At 38.8% G+C, this 18,741-nt stretch overlaps 1 protein-coding gene across 1 annotated transcript in view; it reads left to right on the top strand.

The window, feature by feature from the left end:
• LOC128612544 (pleckstrin homology domain-containing family G member 3) overlaps nt 1-16,657 on the top strand; it is a 54,568-nt gene extending 37,911 nt beyond the window's left edge. Inside the window, exons 9-19 of the mRNA XM_053632840.1 lie at nt 1,904-2,086; nt 2,700-2,792; nt 2,887-2,973; nt 3,057-3,090; nt 3,203-3,289; nt 4,169-4,210; nt 6,329-6,354; nt 6,558-6,986; nt 8,709-8,816; nt 9,435-10,947; nt 11,230-16,657. Coding sequence (XP_053488815.1) covers nt 1,904-2,086; nt 2,700-2,792; nt 2,887-2,973; nt 3,057-3,090; nt 3,203-3,289; nt 4,169-4,210; nt 6,329-6,354; nt 6,558-6,986; nt 8,709-8,816; nt 9,435-10,947; nt 11,230-11,960 — 3,333 coding nt within the window. The 3' untranslated portion in view covers nt 11,961-16,657. The remainder of the gene's footprint in view (nt 1-1,903; nt 2,087-2,699; nt 2,793-2,886; nt 2,974-3,056; nt 3,091-3,202; nt 3,290-4,168; nt 4,211-6,328; nt 6,355-6,557; nt 6,987-8,708; nt 8,817-9,434; nt 10,948-11,229) is intronic.
• The last annotated feature ends 2,084 nt before the right edge of the window (nt 16,658-18,741 follow it).

Here is an 18,741-nt window from a genome sequence, read left to right as displayed (position 1 = left end):
TCTTTAAATCAGATTTGAATTACTCATCGTAGGGCGGGCTTTATGATCAGTGATGGAAAACCATGGTAATAGACATGCATTGTATTTATGTTTTGGCTATTTTGCTGTTCTGATGATCACAGTTGAATGAATAGTATGTGAACGCACCAGACTAATTTAAAAATCATGGCCCCAACAGAACCCAGTTTAAATCTGCACAAACTGATTCAAACGCTAAATCACTTCTCCAACCATGTGGTTATCCATCCATCCACCCATCCATCTTCTACCGCTTACTCCTTCTTCAGGGTCGCGGGGAAACCTGGAGCCTATCCCAGGGAACATCGGGCACAGGGCGGGGTACACCCTGGACAGGGTCCATGTGGTTATTTGTAAAAAAAAAAAAAATAATAATAATAATAATAAAAAATCAAGTAAGTCTATTAAGGCTGCTACATTTCGTAGTCCAGATGAACAGATGCAAATCTACATTTATGTATATTTTAGATCTAGGCTGGCATTTGGTATTTCAGTAAACAGTAATGCTCACAATCACTAAATCCCAGTTCTGTTTTTTCAGTGTCAAAAGTATTGGTACTTATGGCACCAAAAACCAATAGAATTGTGGAACTGGAATTTTTTTTTCATTTGTCACCTGTTTGGTACCTCATCAGAAAAAGAAGTTTTAATGAGGCTGAGTGTTTGTAAAAGTCGCTCTCTAAGCCCGAAGAATATGAACTGCCTCTCCATAGTGAATTACTAGGAAACCATTGGAGCTCCGATTGTGTCTGACACCAACTCTTCCCCAGACAGTTTTTTTTTTTTTTTAAACTCAGACAGTGTTGGATTGTAGTGAATCTGTCAGTTTTAACAGAAGTGTGGTGAAAGATATTTTAATATCAACTATTTTATTAATCATGCAAAGACAAATGCTGCACTTCATTTGGGGTGTTTCAGTGTTTCATTTGGGGACAAGTTTGAGAAGAGTCATACCATGTGTGAAATTCAGAAGTCCTGAATGATACTCAATGTTTCTGATTGGACTATGGGGATCTGTACAACCATAAGATGTCCAGATTCATGTTAGCAACATCCTCATCTCAGTCAAACTGACACCGTTTCGTTGCGCTAAAATGTGTGCTTCACTACCCGCCCTTTTGTCTCATCAGCTTTCAGAAGTTTGTTTCAGACATTTCTCAGAAGCAGATGAAAACCAAGTTTAAGGCTCCAGCTTTATAGTTCTGTCTGCTCAGTTGTTCTTGGTTTGGCACCAACAGGACCCAATTGGACTTGGGGTGGGATTGAAGCTCTGTTCATTAGTGATTCATTACACATAATTGCACATAATTACAAACAGAATAATGAGGAAACGCAGACACTAATTTGATCTCTAAGTGGATTAACCAAACGGCTGATTGGACAAAGAGACAAACTTAATCCAGGCACGTCCTCTTTTTTGGATTTAACAATGGTGTAAACACAACGCGTTCTGTGATTTTTCTGCACAGAACAGATGTTCCCGTTGCTTTTTTCTGACAGTTCTAGATGTCTCTCAAATTGATGGAATAGGAACAAAGATTAGAACCTCAAATTTTATTGGCTCTTGTTGGCATCATAGAACATTTTATTTAGCTCTGTTTGTTATGTTGATTACTGCTGTGTGCTGCTCGCAAGGAACTCCTCATTCTGAGCTTATGTTTAAGATGTTATAGTGTTTAAATAATATCTTTAATAGAGAGTGTGAGGCTGGTCAACCTGTGCTCTCATGAATATGATTATCGGAGTAATATCCCATACCAGTGTCCCTAATCATTTAATAAGTTACCAGCATGTAGTGTTTAAAAAGGAGCTTATACTTCAGTCGATGGACTGATGTCTGGAGTAGCAATGCATTCTCATGGGAACTTGTGTCCCATTTCTTCAGGAGATTCAATCCCTCCTCATCAACTGGAAAGGGCCTGACCTCACTACATACGGTGAGCTCGTCCTCGAGGGAACCTTCCACGTCCACCGTGCAAAGAATGAAAGAACGCTGTTCCTCTTTGACAAAATGCTCCTCATCACCAAGAAGAGAGGAGAGCATTATGTCTACAAGACCCATATAATGGTACTTAACAGTCTGTAATTGGGTGTGGTCATGTGTTCTTTTAATTTCTGCAGTGTTTTTGCCAAGATGTCAGTATTTAGTTAGAACAAATACAAATGTAGTAGGTTTCTCCTCTACAGAAAAGGTAAATCAATCCTTAGAAAGGAGGCTATGGAAGCGTCACTATAAGTGAGCACTAAGCTGTTGTCATATACAGTGGTGCTTGGAAGTTTGTGATCATTTTCCTCAATAAATAAATGAGGAACATGTAATTCATTGTGCAGAAATATAGACAATTGTAAAGGGTTCACAAACTTTCAAGCACCACTGTATCTATTTAGTGGCATGTTGCTAATTGACAAATGGTAGAAAGGCTTTTCCTGCCTTCCAGATGGAGATGATATCTGTTCATTTACTCCACAGATTAATTACGGTCATGCAGTTTCCTCTCATTTCCTATTAACATCCTCATTTTCTAATTCACTGCAAAAATATCTGTTGTTTTCTGATCCTAGGGCTCATCGAAATCCTAGCTTAGGAGAGTCAGAGCTAATAGTTGTCAGGTTAAATGAAAAGTGCATGTGAAAGGTGTTAGCTATACTGATGACCTCATTTCTTTACGTATTATTTTCAGTGTTCCACTTTAATGCTGATTGAAAGTGCCAAAGACTCTCTTCGCTTCAGTGTGACTCACTACAAGCATCCTAAACAACCTCACACAGTACAGGTCTGTGGGTCTCTTCCTGCATTAAACCGTCCATCAAGGAATAAGTAGAATTCTTAGTGTTACTGATCTGTGATTCTCATTTGCCTTTTTATAGGCCAAAACTGAAGAGGAGAAAAAACTGTGGGCTCATCACATAAAGCGACTGATTCTGGAGAACCATCATGCCATCATACCGCAGAAAGTAGGTAACCTGAACATGAATGATAGCAATCATATGTAGCGAATCATAAGACATTCATAAGATGTCTCTTGCAATGCTTTTAGGCCAAAGATGCCATTCTGGACATGAGATCTGCCGGTGAGTTTTTGAGAGAATTTTTTTTTTGGCTGTTGTAGGACTTAAAAAGATCCAAACTTGCTTTACATTTCATATATACACTGTATGTTTGTCTGTTTGCTTGGTGCTTTAGGCCCAGTGAAATATCGCTATAGTCCTGAAAAACAAAACAAGAGTGAGGACCTTCTAATAGGAGGACGTAAAGAACGAAGACGATCAGGTAAGCCTTTGACTTTTGCACTATTATCCTAACATGAGTTTGCCTGTCCAACAGATTTATTAAGATTTATTTAGTTGGTTTGTCCTGATTTGTCTCTGTGCTATGATTTACCCCGTCAACACGTTCTTGTTCTGAGTTTTCAGTGTGCTTTTATTATTGTTTAGGTTTCATTTCCTCCTCGCCTGTTAGCGCATTGTTTTTTATTAGTTCAGTCTGATATCAGAGTCACCTGTGTCTTGTTTTTGGTTAATCCTGCTGGGTATATATTTTCAGTTTACATGCTCTTGTTTCTCATTTCTAGTTTGATGTTTCTTGTTGCTTGCTAGTCTAGTTACACTGGGGGAAATAAGCATTGGACGCATTAACATTTTTTTCAGTAAATATATTTCCAATGAGGCTATTCACATAAAACTCACCAGGCATCAGTATTAACTCAAGAAATCCAGAAATATAAATAATTCACAACATTAAAGTCCATAAATAAAGTTATGTGTAATAATAATACTGATGTAATTAATACTGATGTGTGGTGAAAATTTCATGTGAATAGCCTCATTGGAAATATATTTACTGAAAAAAACGGTGAAGCGTTCAATACTTATTTCCCCTCCACTGTATATTGAAGCAGTTTCCTCTTTTTAAGTTCTGTATGATTTTACTTTCGTTCATTAAAGTTCATGCATTTGTGTACCTCTATGTTTTGAGTCTTACATTACAGAGTACATTAGCAGTACACTGTGTTTCGTTTATTATTCAGTCAGCAGTGCATGTATCTCAAATGTTTCAAATTAGCAAGATAATAACATAATTTGTTTAAATGAATTTGTTTAAATGAATACATACAAACTGTAAATTTTCTGTTGTTTTGTTCTTTAACAGAGCCATTTAACAGAGTTAAACAGAATATGAGAACTACAAAAGGTAATTTGCCCTATTCTTATGAAACACTTCAAGTAAACTTCTAAAAAAAAAAAAATCAGTAGTCTCTTTAATTGAAACCATTCAAATGAATCCAGTGGGTCTTTTCATATTGTACAGGAACCATTACTATAAATATCACAAACCAGCCCATTGACAGTTGACAGAGTGATGATACCAGGTTTTTTCCAATTAGCTAATCATTAGCATACATTTATATTTATTCATTTAGCAGATGCTTTTATCCAAAGCGACTTACAAATGAGGAAATGCAAGCAAAGAGATTTATCAAGCAGAGAGCAATACAATTAGTACTACCGTACATGTTTTTTAATTGAGTTGTAGAGAAGCAAAATGCATAGAGCTGGTGTGGTGTTTTTTGTTTGTTTGTTTTTAAACAAATAAATAAATAATGGGGGGGGGGGTAAGTTAAGTGTTCACATAAAAAGGAAGGTCAAAAACAGAAGTCCTCCATTCTTATCATTAGCCCAAAAACCCTGCAGAGCCACCATACTTACCTGTCGTCATCAGGAGCTGCATGCTCGCCCCTTGTCGTCTTCCCCTTGTTTTCTTTGCTTCAAAGTCTTACAATATCCAAGTGGTCTCTCTGGTAGATCAAAGACCACAGCCCCCATCCTCCAGCCTCACACATAATGATGTTAATTATGGAGCCCATCGGCAAGGGGCTTTGTCATGCGTCGGCTCCCTTCAGTCTGTGGGCTTGTTTTGGCCTCTGATCACTGGTTCCTCTATTATGCATTCTAATTTGCGGATAATTTTTCCTTCACCCTACATGGGTCTCTCTCTATCTCATTTGGAATTGATTTTATGACTTTAAAATGAAAGTGTTATTCATACCCATCTGTACTTTGCTCAGAAATTACATTAAAAGGGAAAAAAACACTCCTAAGCAGCCATGAGTGACTGAAATGGGTTTTTTTCTTTTTCCCAATACAAAGTTAATTTAATTAAATCTATGCAGAGGTCACTGACAGAACTGGAGCCACTGTGAATCCAGTTTAAAATAAAAATGCCAGACCAAAAAAAAAAATAATGCATGGATATTGAGTTGAGAAATGTATGGATGCAGACATTAGGGTCATTCCATCTTAAGTGTTCCAGTAATTGCAATTACAGCTCAGAAGTCACTTACTGCTTTTATCACAGGAGCAACAACACCATAGCTCTGTTAATGGCACTGTTCATTTGTAAAACACCCAACTGAATACTGTACTTCCATATTTGGATGAAATCTATTCATGCATACCAACTGTACACTTTTAACAACATGATGGATCAGGCTGGTTCTGGCAAATCTGGCCCTGGACGTCCACTGTCCTGCAGAGTTTACCTCCAATTGTTACAGCAGAATGCTACTACAGAGGACTTATTTCTGTCCAAATTTCAGGTTCGTATCTGGTCCCTCACCAGATATATTCAACCCTAAAGTGAGGGAACTTGAAAAAAAATTGCTCATGCATGCCCCCGTGAAAAAAGAAAGAAGTCTAGAGAAGTCTCAAACCTGAAATGTTCTGCATGTACACTATACTTGCCTAGGTACCCCCTAAAAAGAAATTAAGATTTAGGCTCAAACCCTTCCCGTTATAAATTGACCCTAAATGTGGTAAACTGTGAGCAATCTTAAGCATTAAATTTAGACTTAAGTTCTAAATCTAAGGAACATGAATGTGTAAATTGTTTATATACACATATACCTTGTAATGTGCTCTAGAGGTCAGTTTTTGTTCCAAGGAGATAGGTCCATCCTGAGCAGGGATATATTAAGGTTTACGTAAACAGCTGTGTAATCAAAATTGGTTGTGTGCCAAGACACAAAGATGGCCGTCGTAGTTAAACTAAGTAAAGACTTATTTTAAATGTTGATTTTTTTTTAATGGTAATGCCAATACATAGAGATAATCACTCCAAAAAAAAATTACTAAAATTAAAAACAGTTGAGCAACCTGCACTTGACCGCTTGAGATGGAATGACTCATGACCACTGTCAAAGTTACCACTCTTGCAATGCTTTTGATCAATTTTTAATGTTTTCTCCTTTATTTCTTTTTCATTTTCATTACCCTCTTCATGATCATCTTCATTCTTCATGTCATCCTGTAGAAACTCTTAAGGTAAGCCTTCACACAGTTTAATTATTATATATTGGGTTGTTGTTGTTTTTTTCCATATCCAGTATTTTTGTTGAGAAAGGACCAGTATGCTTTAGAATGGATAATCTTAATGTGATTTCATGTTGTCGTTTTAAATTATTGATCCACCTGTGATTTGACATGTTATCGTTTGGAACACCAAAAATGGATTTGCCCATACTACTTGCTTTCAACGTTAGCTCAAACCCCAGAGCATGCACCAGCAGCCTTTTTTGCACTCCTGTAACTGTGTCTTTATACTCCAGCATGCTGACAGCATGGATGCTCTGCTGTCGGACAGCAGCCAGAATTCCCTGCAGGCTACAGCTAGCACCTCCACCTTGAGGTCCAGTGTGGAGGAAGTGGAGACCGAGAGACCCATCACTGAGGAACGCACGAGCGAATGGCTTTCCTTGGACTGGCTGAGCGTGAACGGTGAAATGGCATTCCGTAGACAAAAAGAGGAGGAGAAGGAGGGAGCGCTGGAGAAAGTGCGGATGCGGAGTGGAGAAGATGAAGAGATTCTGGTGAAAGACGAGCAGGTAGCTGACTTTGCCACCTCAGTGTTGGCCGCCATCTCCTGCTGGCGCTATAAGGCCAGGGCTTTGCTTTTCACACGGGTCCTAACGGTGAGGCTCACTGTCTGCTTTTTTTCTTCTTCCCTCTGCTAGGCCGTGTCGCTCCATGTCTCTGTACTAAACAGCCATGCCAGCCAAATTCCTCTCTGTTGCATGCTGCATCTGATGTTTGCTTCGCACTTGCATGGCTCAGTGCATGTTTTACTCTCATAAGGATTTAGAACACTTATGCATGACCATTTTTCATGGGTACTTACATGCTGTACGTCACATTAAAAGCAGTTTGTATCCCAGTATTTCAGCTGCATGATTTTTCTGTTGTGGTTGTCATACTGGTAAACATGGTAAAACACTTCTCCACATAAAACGTGGCAAAAAAATGACTTACTTTACTCGGGCAAGAATAAACGGTACTTCATCAGAGCCTATAAAATAGACTGTGATTCTTATGTACTTTCCCCATAACTGCTAATTCCATTGCTGCTTGCTGAAGATGTATGTAGTGAAGTGTATTAGGGCAGTCGATTATCAATATAAATGAAAAGAAGAGCTTCTTAATGAAGCACAGACACAATAACATTGATGTAGTCAGTCAGTCAGTCTTCGGTTCCATGTAGTGTGATGTCACATGAAACACTCAGTGTGTGCATGCAGTGTAATTCATTTTGCTGGTAATCTGTATTGGTTGTTTACACAAGCCCTAGGAACAGCATTAAGGTAACGATCTGCTCTAATGATGATTAAATATCTGCTCAATTATAACTACTCATAGGTTTTTGTCATGGTCCATGAATTTGTTGCTTGAGGTTGTTTATTGTTTATGTTATGACACTTGCTGATGAATAAAATTTATGCAGAAATGCAGTGGCTTTAGGGGTCTGAAAGCAAACCATAAGTAAGGAATAAAACATGACTGGGCATGCTGTTATACTTTTAAATTTAACAAGACAAAATCTCAACAGTTATACAGAGAAACTGAACATCCTGAAGACTTTGCTGTGGCAGAAAACTTACTAACGGTTAAAAAGCGCTGACACTTGAGACTCCTTCCATAAATGTTAAATAAACAGAATCTTACATCACTGGAAGACCTCAATAACAAAGACCATTGTTAAATAACAAGGCATTTTTATATCCATTTATTATTAGACTTGGATTATATAGTGTGTCCCACAACAATTCCTGTGAATTAGTTGGTTCTATAGAAACCACGAATTAGAGCTAGTAGTCAGAGCTGCTGTTATATAAAATTATCAACATCCTCTGACCAATCAGATTATAGAATTCAACAGCGCTCTTATATTAAGTATTATTATAAGAACTTTATGAGTGATATTAAAGGAGGTCAGGTCTGTTTTCAGGACTATGCTCAGTCTGAATTGTTAATTGCACTTTGAGTACATATGAATTAGATTCTGTGATTGAAGTTTGACTTCAAAGGAAAATTTCACTGTCAAATTTCTGGAGGTGGGAGATGGGGGAGGCACAGGCTGTATTCAGACTAGCTCTTTGCTTCCCATAATCAATCTCACCAAAGGTTTCCGATATGTTTGATTGTAGCCCATCACAAAAGCAGTTTCTAAAGGTCACCAGAAAGCACTGAAGCTCTCATATGAATTGCAGACGTTTATAATGGATGAAATAGTGCTCAGAGAGCATTTACTCCAGATCAGATGGGGCCGACCATGCCTTCATGAAAGCACATTCAAATAGGACTTGTAGCATAATATTTTACTGTTCTTCTGTTTTTGTTGCTTCTGTTTTATATTTAAGAATAGAGATGGGGAACAGGCTATGGAGGAGAATGAATTAGTGGAACCTATGAGAGGCCGACCCCCCTCTGAAGAGGACCAGGGTGAGAATTCCACTGTATGTGAACAGGTGAGAGAGACACTACTTATTAAATGTGTTTACAATTATTTTTCTTTACATAGACTTGCCTCACTAAATGCATTACAAGATAAGTGAAATAATAATAATAACAATTATTATTATTATTATTATTATTATTATTACTTGGATGCATCTGACACTTACTGGAAAACAACCTGCAATCCCTGCAAAATGGCCAAAAAAAACCCACTACTGTTACTCCATTACTGTCTCACAGCTCCAGGATTGGCTGTTGAATCCTGAGCTTGTTACTATCTGTGGCATCTTGCATGTTCTTCTGTGTGTCTATGTGGGGTTCCTCCGTGTATTCCCGTTCCCCCATCTCCCAAAACATGCTGCTAGGTGGATTGGCGACTCTAGGTTGCTCCTAGGTATGAATGTGTTCATAACACAATGCAAGGAACTGCCATCTCATTCGGGGTGTAAAGTGGTTTCTGATGATGATTGAATGAACTCCCATGGTACGAATTACTTTTATCTTGTGGGCCTTGACAAGCTAATTGCAAATGATGAATATTGACAGAACACATGTTCATATCTTTTTTTTTGGCATAATTCAATGAGTTCCTTCCTGAAACAGTAATTGATTTTCCTTCTGCACACTAGGACTCTTCTGAGGATCATTGTTCACAGGCCATTTCTCTGCCTGGAGAAGAAGCAAGACAACAGCAGTCACACATTATCCCTCAGGATGAAGGCAGAGATGTTCATGGGATTGTGGTGGGTAGTGTGGAGTCACTGTCCCCAGTCCACGATGAGATCCAACTAGAGGACGAGAGCACTCAATCCAGAACAAATTTTTCAGAGGATGTTGAGGACCTGGGGGAGGAGGGAGAGGAAGAAGATGAAGAAGAAGAAGAGGAAGAAATGTCATCAGGAACTGAACCTAGGAGCATCTTGCCAACATCTGTACTAGACAAAGCCAGTGTTATTGCTGAACACTTTACTGGCAGCCTCTCTCGGCAAAGCAGTATAGCAGCTGACGACATGTTCTCTCTAGGTTGCCCTTCATCTCAGACAGGTAGTAGGAGAAGTAGCGTGTTCAGCCTTAATGCTGACCTGCTAGACAAAGAGAATGTTCAAGAGCTGAACTATTCCTCCCCTGAGCCAGTTACTTTAAAACATGTACCTGAATCTTTAGCCTCAGCAACTCTTGGAGACAGGCTGGTCACACCAGACCAAAGACCACAAACAAAACCAGATACTCTCTCCAAAAAGGACAGAATGCTTATCCATAAGATCAAGCAATACTACGAGCATGCCGAGCAACAGGATGCCAATTTCAGCATCAAACGCAGGGAAAGCCTCTCTTACATTCCTCCAGGGCTAGTCCGCAATCTCAGCCGACAACTCGACAGCCTTCCTACTGAAGAAGCTGCGGCAAGTCACAAGAAGGCCTCAAAAAGTACAAGGCCAACTTCTTGGGCAGTTTTTGATCTTCCAGGGTTGGAGAAAGAGAATTCCAAGGAGGTCATGGACACAGAGCTTCTGACTATTAGAGACAGAAATGAAGCTATGGATAGGTCTCAGGTAGTTCCCCAGGCACTTGATAAGGATGAGGATTTCCACTCCTCCTCTGAGATGATGAGGGTTTGGCAAGACATGGAGGTTGAAATCAGTGGCGCTTCTAAGGATCCTCAAGATGTTTCTAAAGATAAAATGAATGGCACAGTCGCCAGTCCTACCCAGGATCAAAAGGGACAGGAGAGTTCTTATAGTGACCTTGGTGAACCCCTGCTAATATTGGAAGAATCTGACAACAGCATGGTTGGACAAGGGACATCAACACCTTCACCACTTAACAACATCCAAGGCAAAGAGTATGAACTGGAGAGCCGCAAATACAGTGATCAGAAGCTCCAAGAGACACAGAAGATCAGACCTGCTCCTCTACCCAAGATTGTCATCCTGAGGTCAAGCTCAGAAGATGACTTAATGCTAAAAGATATTGAGAAGATGAAGAACAAAGTGTTAACGCTAGCTAGGCAATACAGCCAGCGTATTAAGGACAACAAGCCTGTAGTGAGACAAAGAGTGGTGGCTAAGTTGGCAGAGAGCGATTTCAGCCACAAAAAGCTGTCATCTGTTGTGGAAGACAAATCTCCAGAGAATGAGATGGGTAAGTATTTTTATCAGTTTAAAGCAAGACCTGTGTTGTATGGATTCATTCATTCTTTCCTTCAACTTTCCTTGCAAAAACATTTATAATATAACTGAGTATTTAAGTGATATGCACATTTTTACAAACTATCCAAATATTCATGAAGTCCTGGAGTTTTCTATTTTTTATGCCACTGTTATTTGCTTCTTTTATTAATTGACAAAGTACCTTCTTTACTTTCAAGATATTAGTAGTTATAGCTGTTGTCTAATTTAACACTCTTTGTTTAAATATGTATAGGTATGCGGAGCCAGGCACTATCACTTGGTTCAAGTGAGCACACAGACTCCAGTTCATCACTGAGCCCCAGCTCCCTGGGCAGTCCTCAACTGCAGTCCGCTAGCAGACCACCTGCTCTGGATGCACAAAGTCCAGTCTACACTGAGAGCTTTAATTGGCCAGATGTAAGAGAGCTGCGTTCCAAATACTCCCGCCCGAATCCTCAGTCACTCTCAATTAATCGCAGTTGCTCTGTCCCAGACCGAATACTTGAGGTTGGACATAATAATCCAACAGCTTGTCGAAGTTGCTCCTGCTCCAGCCCAGTTTGTGACCGTATGGACCCCCACACAACACCAGCTAAAGACACTACCACTACCCAGTCCACGGATAAGGGACCTGCAGGACAGGGTGTGGTTAAACTGTGCAGAAGCAGTTCTTTGGAACATATGGTGGGACCGCTTCATTTAAAACAGCAAACGGACTGTACAGACATCCCAAGGAGCTATTACTTATCTGGCCAGGCCACCTTGCCCAATGAAAACAAGATCATTATAGTGGAAAGGATTATTAAGACAGAAAATTGTCCAGCAGCAGAAGAGAAGAAAGAGGAGCTTCATGAAGACCAACTAAGGTGTCTGGACAGTGATGAAACGTGTATACTGAGGTCATTTGAAAAAACAGAGAACAGCCGACACAGTTTAGTCAAAAACCTGCGCGAGAAATTCCAAAACCTTAGTTCATACACGTAAATGTTCTTGTAAGCTGCGTTCAGACTTTCTACTATCGTACATTACTGCACACAGAGGCCCAGTGTTTTTCTACAAAGATATCTAAGCATAAAGTCTTATGGGGTTGTGCCAATATGCCACCCCTTTTGTGGTCCTTATGTAGATTGTATGTTAAGAATGGAGTGCTCAGGCCTTTAACTGAGTACATTTATGATTAAGCTGTATTAATTAAATTAAATGGTAAAAGGACATGTGTAAACTCAGACCTCACCTTGAAATATTTATGAAATTGACATTTTGATGTGTATATTAGCATTTTTGCAAGTTTATAGATGTACAAAAGCTTTTGGTTACTGCCTACATAACGTGACACTGATAAGCTTACTCAGGATAAATTTACCTCTGACCTGTATCATCATCACTATCATTTTATTTTTTTAATGTACTATGTATCTGTTCTCTGAATTGTCCAGTAGCTATATCTCCACAGCAATCAAGTATATAATTGGGACTATGGCCAATTATATGGCTTATGGGTATGGATGATAGCTTGTAATAGTGGACAAATGCTGTAGAATTTAGCTTGCTATGTGTATTTTCATAAAGCTGTCACTTCCCGGTAAAAATAAGTCAGCAAAGGGATGGTTCCAATTAAACATTAGTGGACAGAATGCACTTTGATCCCAGACACACATTTGTTTGTTTGTTTCGATCTAAAACATTCCTGTGATAAAATCTTCTGTAATTTTGTGTATAATCTTTATAATTTATTTAAAATTTGCATTCGGTGTGAATGGGCAATTTTCATTTTGTATTAATTTTACAGTTGCTCATTACAGGGGCATTAAATTACATTACATTCAGTGGTGCTTTAGAAAATGCAACGTACAGTGATCATTCTCATCTTGCACATAGATATATTACATGAATTTTTATTATGTGTTAAATAAATAGACATGTATGTAAGAAAAGAATACAGTAATACAGAAGATGCTTAAGTATTGCTCATTTTGCTGGTACTGGGTAAACTCTCTGTTACACAGATACACAACTCTGGCTGATTCTAAGGTAAGTCTCTGAACAAGAGCATCTCCCATTTTCCCAGTAAATAATGGGGGGGAGGCAATAGAATGAATGTTCATTAATAGGTCAGATGAACAGAAAAAGATCATGTATAAAGAAGAGCAGAACACTGCTCGGTTACAGATGAGGATGGTAGCACTGTGGGAAAACATGGTTTGAGAAATTTCAGAGGCTCTGTGGAAAATAAAAACGTTGGTGCCATCAGAGCGAAAGACGTCACCCATGAAGGAACCCCAGGTTAGTTTTGTACTACATGTACTATATAGCTAAAAGTATGTACACACCTTGAACAATCACACACATGTACTTGTTGAACATCCCATTCAAGATTTAGTCTGTCCTTAGTTGTTCTATTTACCTCCACTTTTCTGGGAAGACGTTCCACTATATTTTGGAATGTGGATGCGGGGATTTTTTGCTCATTCAGCCACAAGAGCATTAGTGAGGTCAGGCACTGATGTTGGGTAAGGAGTCCTGTGCCTTGTGTGCAGGCCACTCAAGTTCTTCCACACCAACCTTGGCAAACCATGTCTTAATTGCTTTGTGCATGTTGGAACAGGTTTGGACCTCTTAATTCCAGTGAAGAAAAATTGTAATGGTACAACATACATTCTAGAAAATCTGTGCTTGTAACCTTGTGAGAACAGTTTGAGGAAGACCCCTTGTGACGGTTAGGTGTCCACATACTTTTGGCCATATAGTGTGTTACGAAATGGCTAACCAGTGTAAGCTAAAGAGAATGGATCAAAGAGCTGTATTGCTATGTGACTTTTTATTCACTCCTGGATTATTGCAATGCTCTTTGTTTTGGTAGGTAAGCCAACAAAAAAGTGTTGTTGTTTTTTTTTTTGTTTGTTTTGTTTTGTTTTCACTTTTTTTTTTTTTTTGCATATTTTGTTCATATGTAAAAGTGGTACATATTTTAAAATATATTAGACATTATTAAAACCAGAATATTTACAGACCAATCGAATTCAAGGCCATCCTACACCAATTAAAGGACTTGGCTGTAATGTGCCAGTGAAGCGGTCTCGTTATGTGGTCCAACGATGTCATGACTTTTGTACGTGCAGATCAGCGATACCTCAGGAGAAGATGGTGGAGGGTTAGGATGAGCACCGTGACTGGGTTTTTTAGGTCTTAGGTCCCCTTTGTGGATAATTTTTTAAAAAAGTTTGTGAACCGAAACACTGGTTAAATATAACCTCAATCATTGTCAAGTCTGGGTATATATGATGCAGCTTCATATAGGGATCAATTAGAACATTTATTTTATCTGAAATTGCAGTAATTAGTATTCTATAATGGATGCAGACAAATTAAGAAGGTAGGACGCATAAGAATTGGATTATCATTGTCAACAATGTTTACACCCCACTGCACTACCACGTGGCACTCATACAGTAGATGTAAATCAATGACGATGTTTGCACTGCACTACCACTTTAATTCCACTCAAGTCTGCTGCTTGTATCTACATTGTAAAAAGTGATATAATGAACAGGGATATACAACCCCCGAAAATGCATTCATCTATTAGGCATTTATTCAGCTGTGCAACTGTATGGTGCCTTCGTTGCCTTATTTTTCTCTTCATAATGTGCCCACATATTCTCAATCGGAGACGGATCAGGACTGCAGGCAGGCCATGCTAGCACCCGTACTCTCTGTTTGCGCTTGTAATCTGGCCAGATTGTGGTTTGACGTTGTCCTGCTCTGGATGGCAGCATCTGTTGGTCCAAAATGTGTACATATCTTTCTGCATTAATGATGTCCTCACAGATGTGCAAGTTACCCATGCCATGACAGGTGCTGGCTTTTGGACCTGATGCTGATAACAGCTTGGATGGTCCTTTTCCTCTTTGGCCCAGAGAGTGCGACGGCAGTTTTTTCCAAAAACTATTTGAAATGTTGACTCGGACCACAAAACACAACTTCACTGTGCTACAGTCCATCTCAGATGAGACCAAGTCCAGAGAAATTGGCGGCACTTCTGGACAGTGTTGATGTATGGCTTCTGCTTAGCATAGTAAAGCCTTAACGTGCATCTGTGGATACAGCGGCGAATGGGAATACATTGGTAAACCTTTGTCAGTCATGTCTGAGGGATTAGACATCACGCGCATTCAGAAGTGGTTTTCAGCCTTGCCCTTTATGCACCGAGATTTGACCAGATTCCTTGAATCTTTTAATTATATTGTGCACTGTATAAGGTGAAATTCCCCAAAGACAAATCGGTAGGATTTTGGCCATGTTGTTCTCAAAGTGTTGGATTATTCACTGACTCATCTGTTGGCAGATTGGCGAGCCTTGACCCATCGTTGCTCTTGAAGGTCTAAGTCTTTTTTGGAGGCTCCTTATATACTATGATTAGACAATTACCTCACCTGTTTCACATCACCTTCTTATTTCAACTTGTCACATCGCTATTAGTCGTAAATTGCCCCTGTCACAACTTTTTTGTAACGTGTTATATGCATCCATTTCAAAACAAACGTTTACCTTAAAAAAAAAACTATTCAGTTGAGTAGGTAAAACATCAAATACCTTGTCTTTATACATTTTTTGTTTAAATACCAGTCAAAGTACATTTACAAATCACTCCTCTTTGTTGTTGTTAGCATTTTCCATAATGTCCCAACTTTTTTGGAATTGGGGTTGTACAATAGAAGTAATCATTTTTCCCTTTTCTTTCCTTGTATCATATTTACTTTATACAGTAAAGTAACAGTGCATATGGATATGAATAGTGGATGGGGAAAAAATTTAACTATTGTAGAATGAGCTTATCCTAAGACTGGCTCAGTGCAAAATTGTGTCCCGGCACAGTGATGAGCTGTTGTAAAGTGTGATCGCTGTTGGTACAAAAGACCTCTTGTACCGCTCCTTTCTACAGCAGAGCTGAATGAGTCTTCTATTAAAGAAGCTCCACTGTTTAAACAGGAACCCCTCCATGACCTACTGGTTATTGTCCAGAATAGCTGAGATTTTTAGTGTCCACCTTTCCATCACCACCTCAAAACCATCCAGAGATCAGCCCAAGTCTGAGCTAGCTTCCTTGATAAGTTTGTTGTGTTGTTTTTTTGTTTATTTTTGCATCTCCAGCTCTGATGCCACCTTCCCAGCATACTGCTGCACAGAAGACTGCACCGGCTACCACAGACTGGTAGAAGATATCTACTTTCTGAGGAAGCTAAGGTCCTTTCACATTTAAGGAAAGGGATCAGCAGACTCTAACACTTTGTTGCAAACATTGAAGTCAAAGCCATGAATGTTTAATAATAGCCAAGGGAAGGCATGTAGTCTATAAAACTGCCCTGTGGGACACTTTGAATACCATAAGCAAATACAAATCCACTTCTTCTGCTTCTGTGAATGAAACATTTAGCTCCTGCTGGTTTACCATCTTTCTGACAGGAATTAGAGTTGGATAATAGGTAAGGTTCGCCATAATCAGTATTCAATTCAGCACTCAGCTGAATAAGCATGACTTATATCAATGGGAATATACGTCAAATATATTTTTCTCATATGAATTCATGGGGTGCCAATAATTGTTGCACAGCTCTATTTAACTATTTATTTATTTTTTTGATATTGTCTTGATTACTCAATAAAGAAATTGATTAAAGAAAGTTGTGTTTGCAATTGATTGACATCAAAAGGTTAAACAATACTCTGCTCTCATGGATATTTTGTTCAAAACTTTCACAAAAATAAAAACAATTTTTCACAGACTTCGTTGCTCATATCTCTGCAGTTTGTATAAAGTCATTAACATTCAAAAGGGTGTTATGGTGTTATCCAGAATGGAAAGGCATATACAATTTTTTAGAGGCTAGATATACCCGATTATGCACCTTTGCCCCTAGAGATTGAATTTTCACTCTGTATTTTGTTAGCTCAGTAGACTAATGCTGTTTTTGATGCGTGTTTTTAGATGTGTTATTAGAATAAAGGAGTAGATCACATCAGACATCTCCATCTCAGTTCCCAGCACCAATTAATTTTCTTTTAGGTCCTATTTCCCTATTTGTGAATCCCACACTAAAATGTAACTTAACCACTCCTGCACTATTTGTTTTGACATGCACATACAGCCTCCCCAGTTCCAATCTTTTCCTCATATTACTAATAATTTATTTATTCATTCATCCTCAGTAACCACTTTATCCTGGTCAGAGTTGCAGTGGATAAAGAGAATGAAAAACATCTTATTTTTAGAACTGATGGTTGCATCAAAGTCAAGATACTACATGCAGAAACACCAATGTTGGTCACGCCAGTCATTTTCAGAATTTTAGATAAATTGCATTTATAATAATTTTTTATTACTACAGTAAGGGAAGACACAAAATGTTTTCTGTTGTTTGGAATTTTGAAGACTTTAAACTTTTCAGGGATATATGACATGACAAGTGGGCTTATTGTCTGAGATACACTCACTGGCCACTTTAATAAGAACACCTGTACACCTGCTTATTCATGCAACTATCCAATCAGCAGCAGCATAAATTCATGTTGATGCAGTTCAAGAGCTTCTATTAACCTTCACCTCAAATATCAGAATGGGGGAAAAAGTGATATCAGTGGCTTTGACTTTTTTAACATGCAGTTCTAACATCCATCACAAATGCCTTGATGTTGAGAGAGATCAGAGAAGAATGGACAGACTGTCGGGAAGCGCTGACAGGAAGGCTACAGCAACTTAAATAGTCACTCTTTACAACCGGTTCCTCTCAAGGTTTCTTCCTCATGTCGTCTCAGGGAGTTTTTCTTTGCCACCGTCGCCTCTGGCTTGCTCATTAGTGATAAATTGATCAGTTTAAAAAATGTTATCTTGAATTTATACATTTCTGTAAAGCTGCTTTGTGACAATGTCCATTGTTCAATTTAATTTATTTGTATAGTGCTTTTAACAATCTCTAACAATTGTTAACAATCTCTTTACCTCTAATGAGCAAGCCAGAGGCGACGGTGGCAAGGAAAAACTCCCTGGGACGATATGAGGGAGAAACCTTGAGAGGAACCAGACTCAGAAGGGACCCTGTCCTCATCTGGGTAACAACGGATAGTGTGAAAATAAAAGAAAGCTCTTTATGGTTTTTATATGAAGTCTGTTTTGTTGAACTAATACAATCTTGCACTCAAGTCTCCTTTACTGAACAGTGGATGTGGTAGTTGCAGTCCTAAGGCCATAGCAGCAACCATAGTCCCAGCAACCACAGCAAGAATATCCATGTGAAATTGAGGTCCAAAACCATTTCCATGGTATTTCAAGCGGCACCATCATCAGCAATCTCCAGGCTGGACTGTTTGGGGTCGTCCTCAGTGGCAGAACATAGCCTCCAGTTGATGAGTGCTCTATAGAGACGTAGCGCATCAGGATGGATCAGGCAGGTCCAGAGAGCAGAAAGGGTCAGGATCACTGACATCTCCATTACAGGATAGTAAGCATACCTAACAATCTCTATCTCTCCTCCATAATATCATGTGTAGCTCAACAGAAGAAGACTTATTCAAGAGCTTTTAACAATGTCGCATGACATTGTCTTGATTAATCAATAAAGAAATTATGTTCCAACAAACTGTTCTGTAAAATTGTCTAAATTATTTCCTCCCCAGCGCATCTTCACTGTGAAATGGATATTTAAATTCTAACATCAAATAACTAGATTTTTTTTTATTAGTCTAAGAATAAGGCAAATGTATAAATACC

This window comes from Ictalurus furcatus, chromosome 9 (genome assembly GCF_023375685.1).
Source record: "Ictalurus furcatus strain D&B chromosome 9, Billie_1.0, whole genome shotgun sequence".
Taxonomy (NCBI): domain Eukaryota; kingdom Metazoa; phylum Chordata; class Actinopteri; order Siluriformes; family Ictaluridae; genus Ictalurus; species Ictalurus furcatus.
The sequence above is the reverse complement of the archived record's forward strand: the minus strand, read 5'-3'. Positions and strand labels throughout refer to the sequence as shown.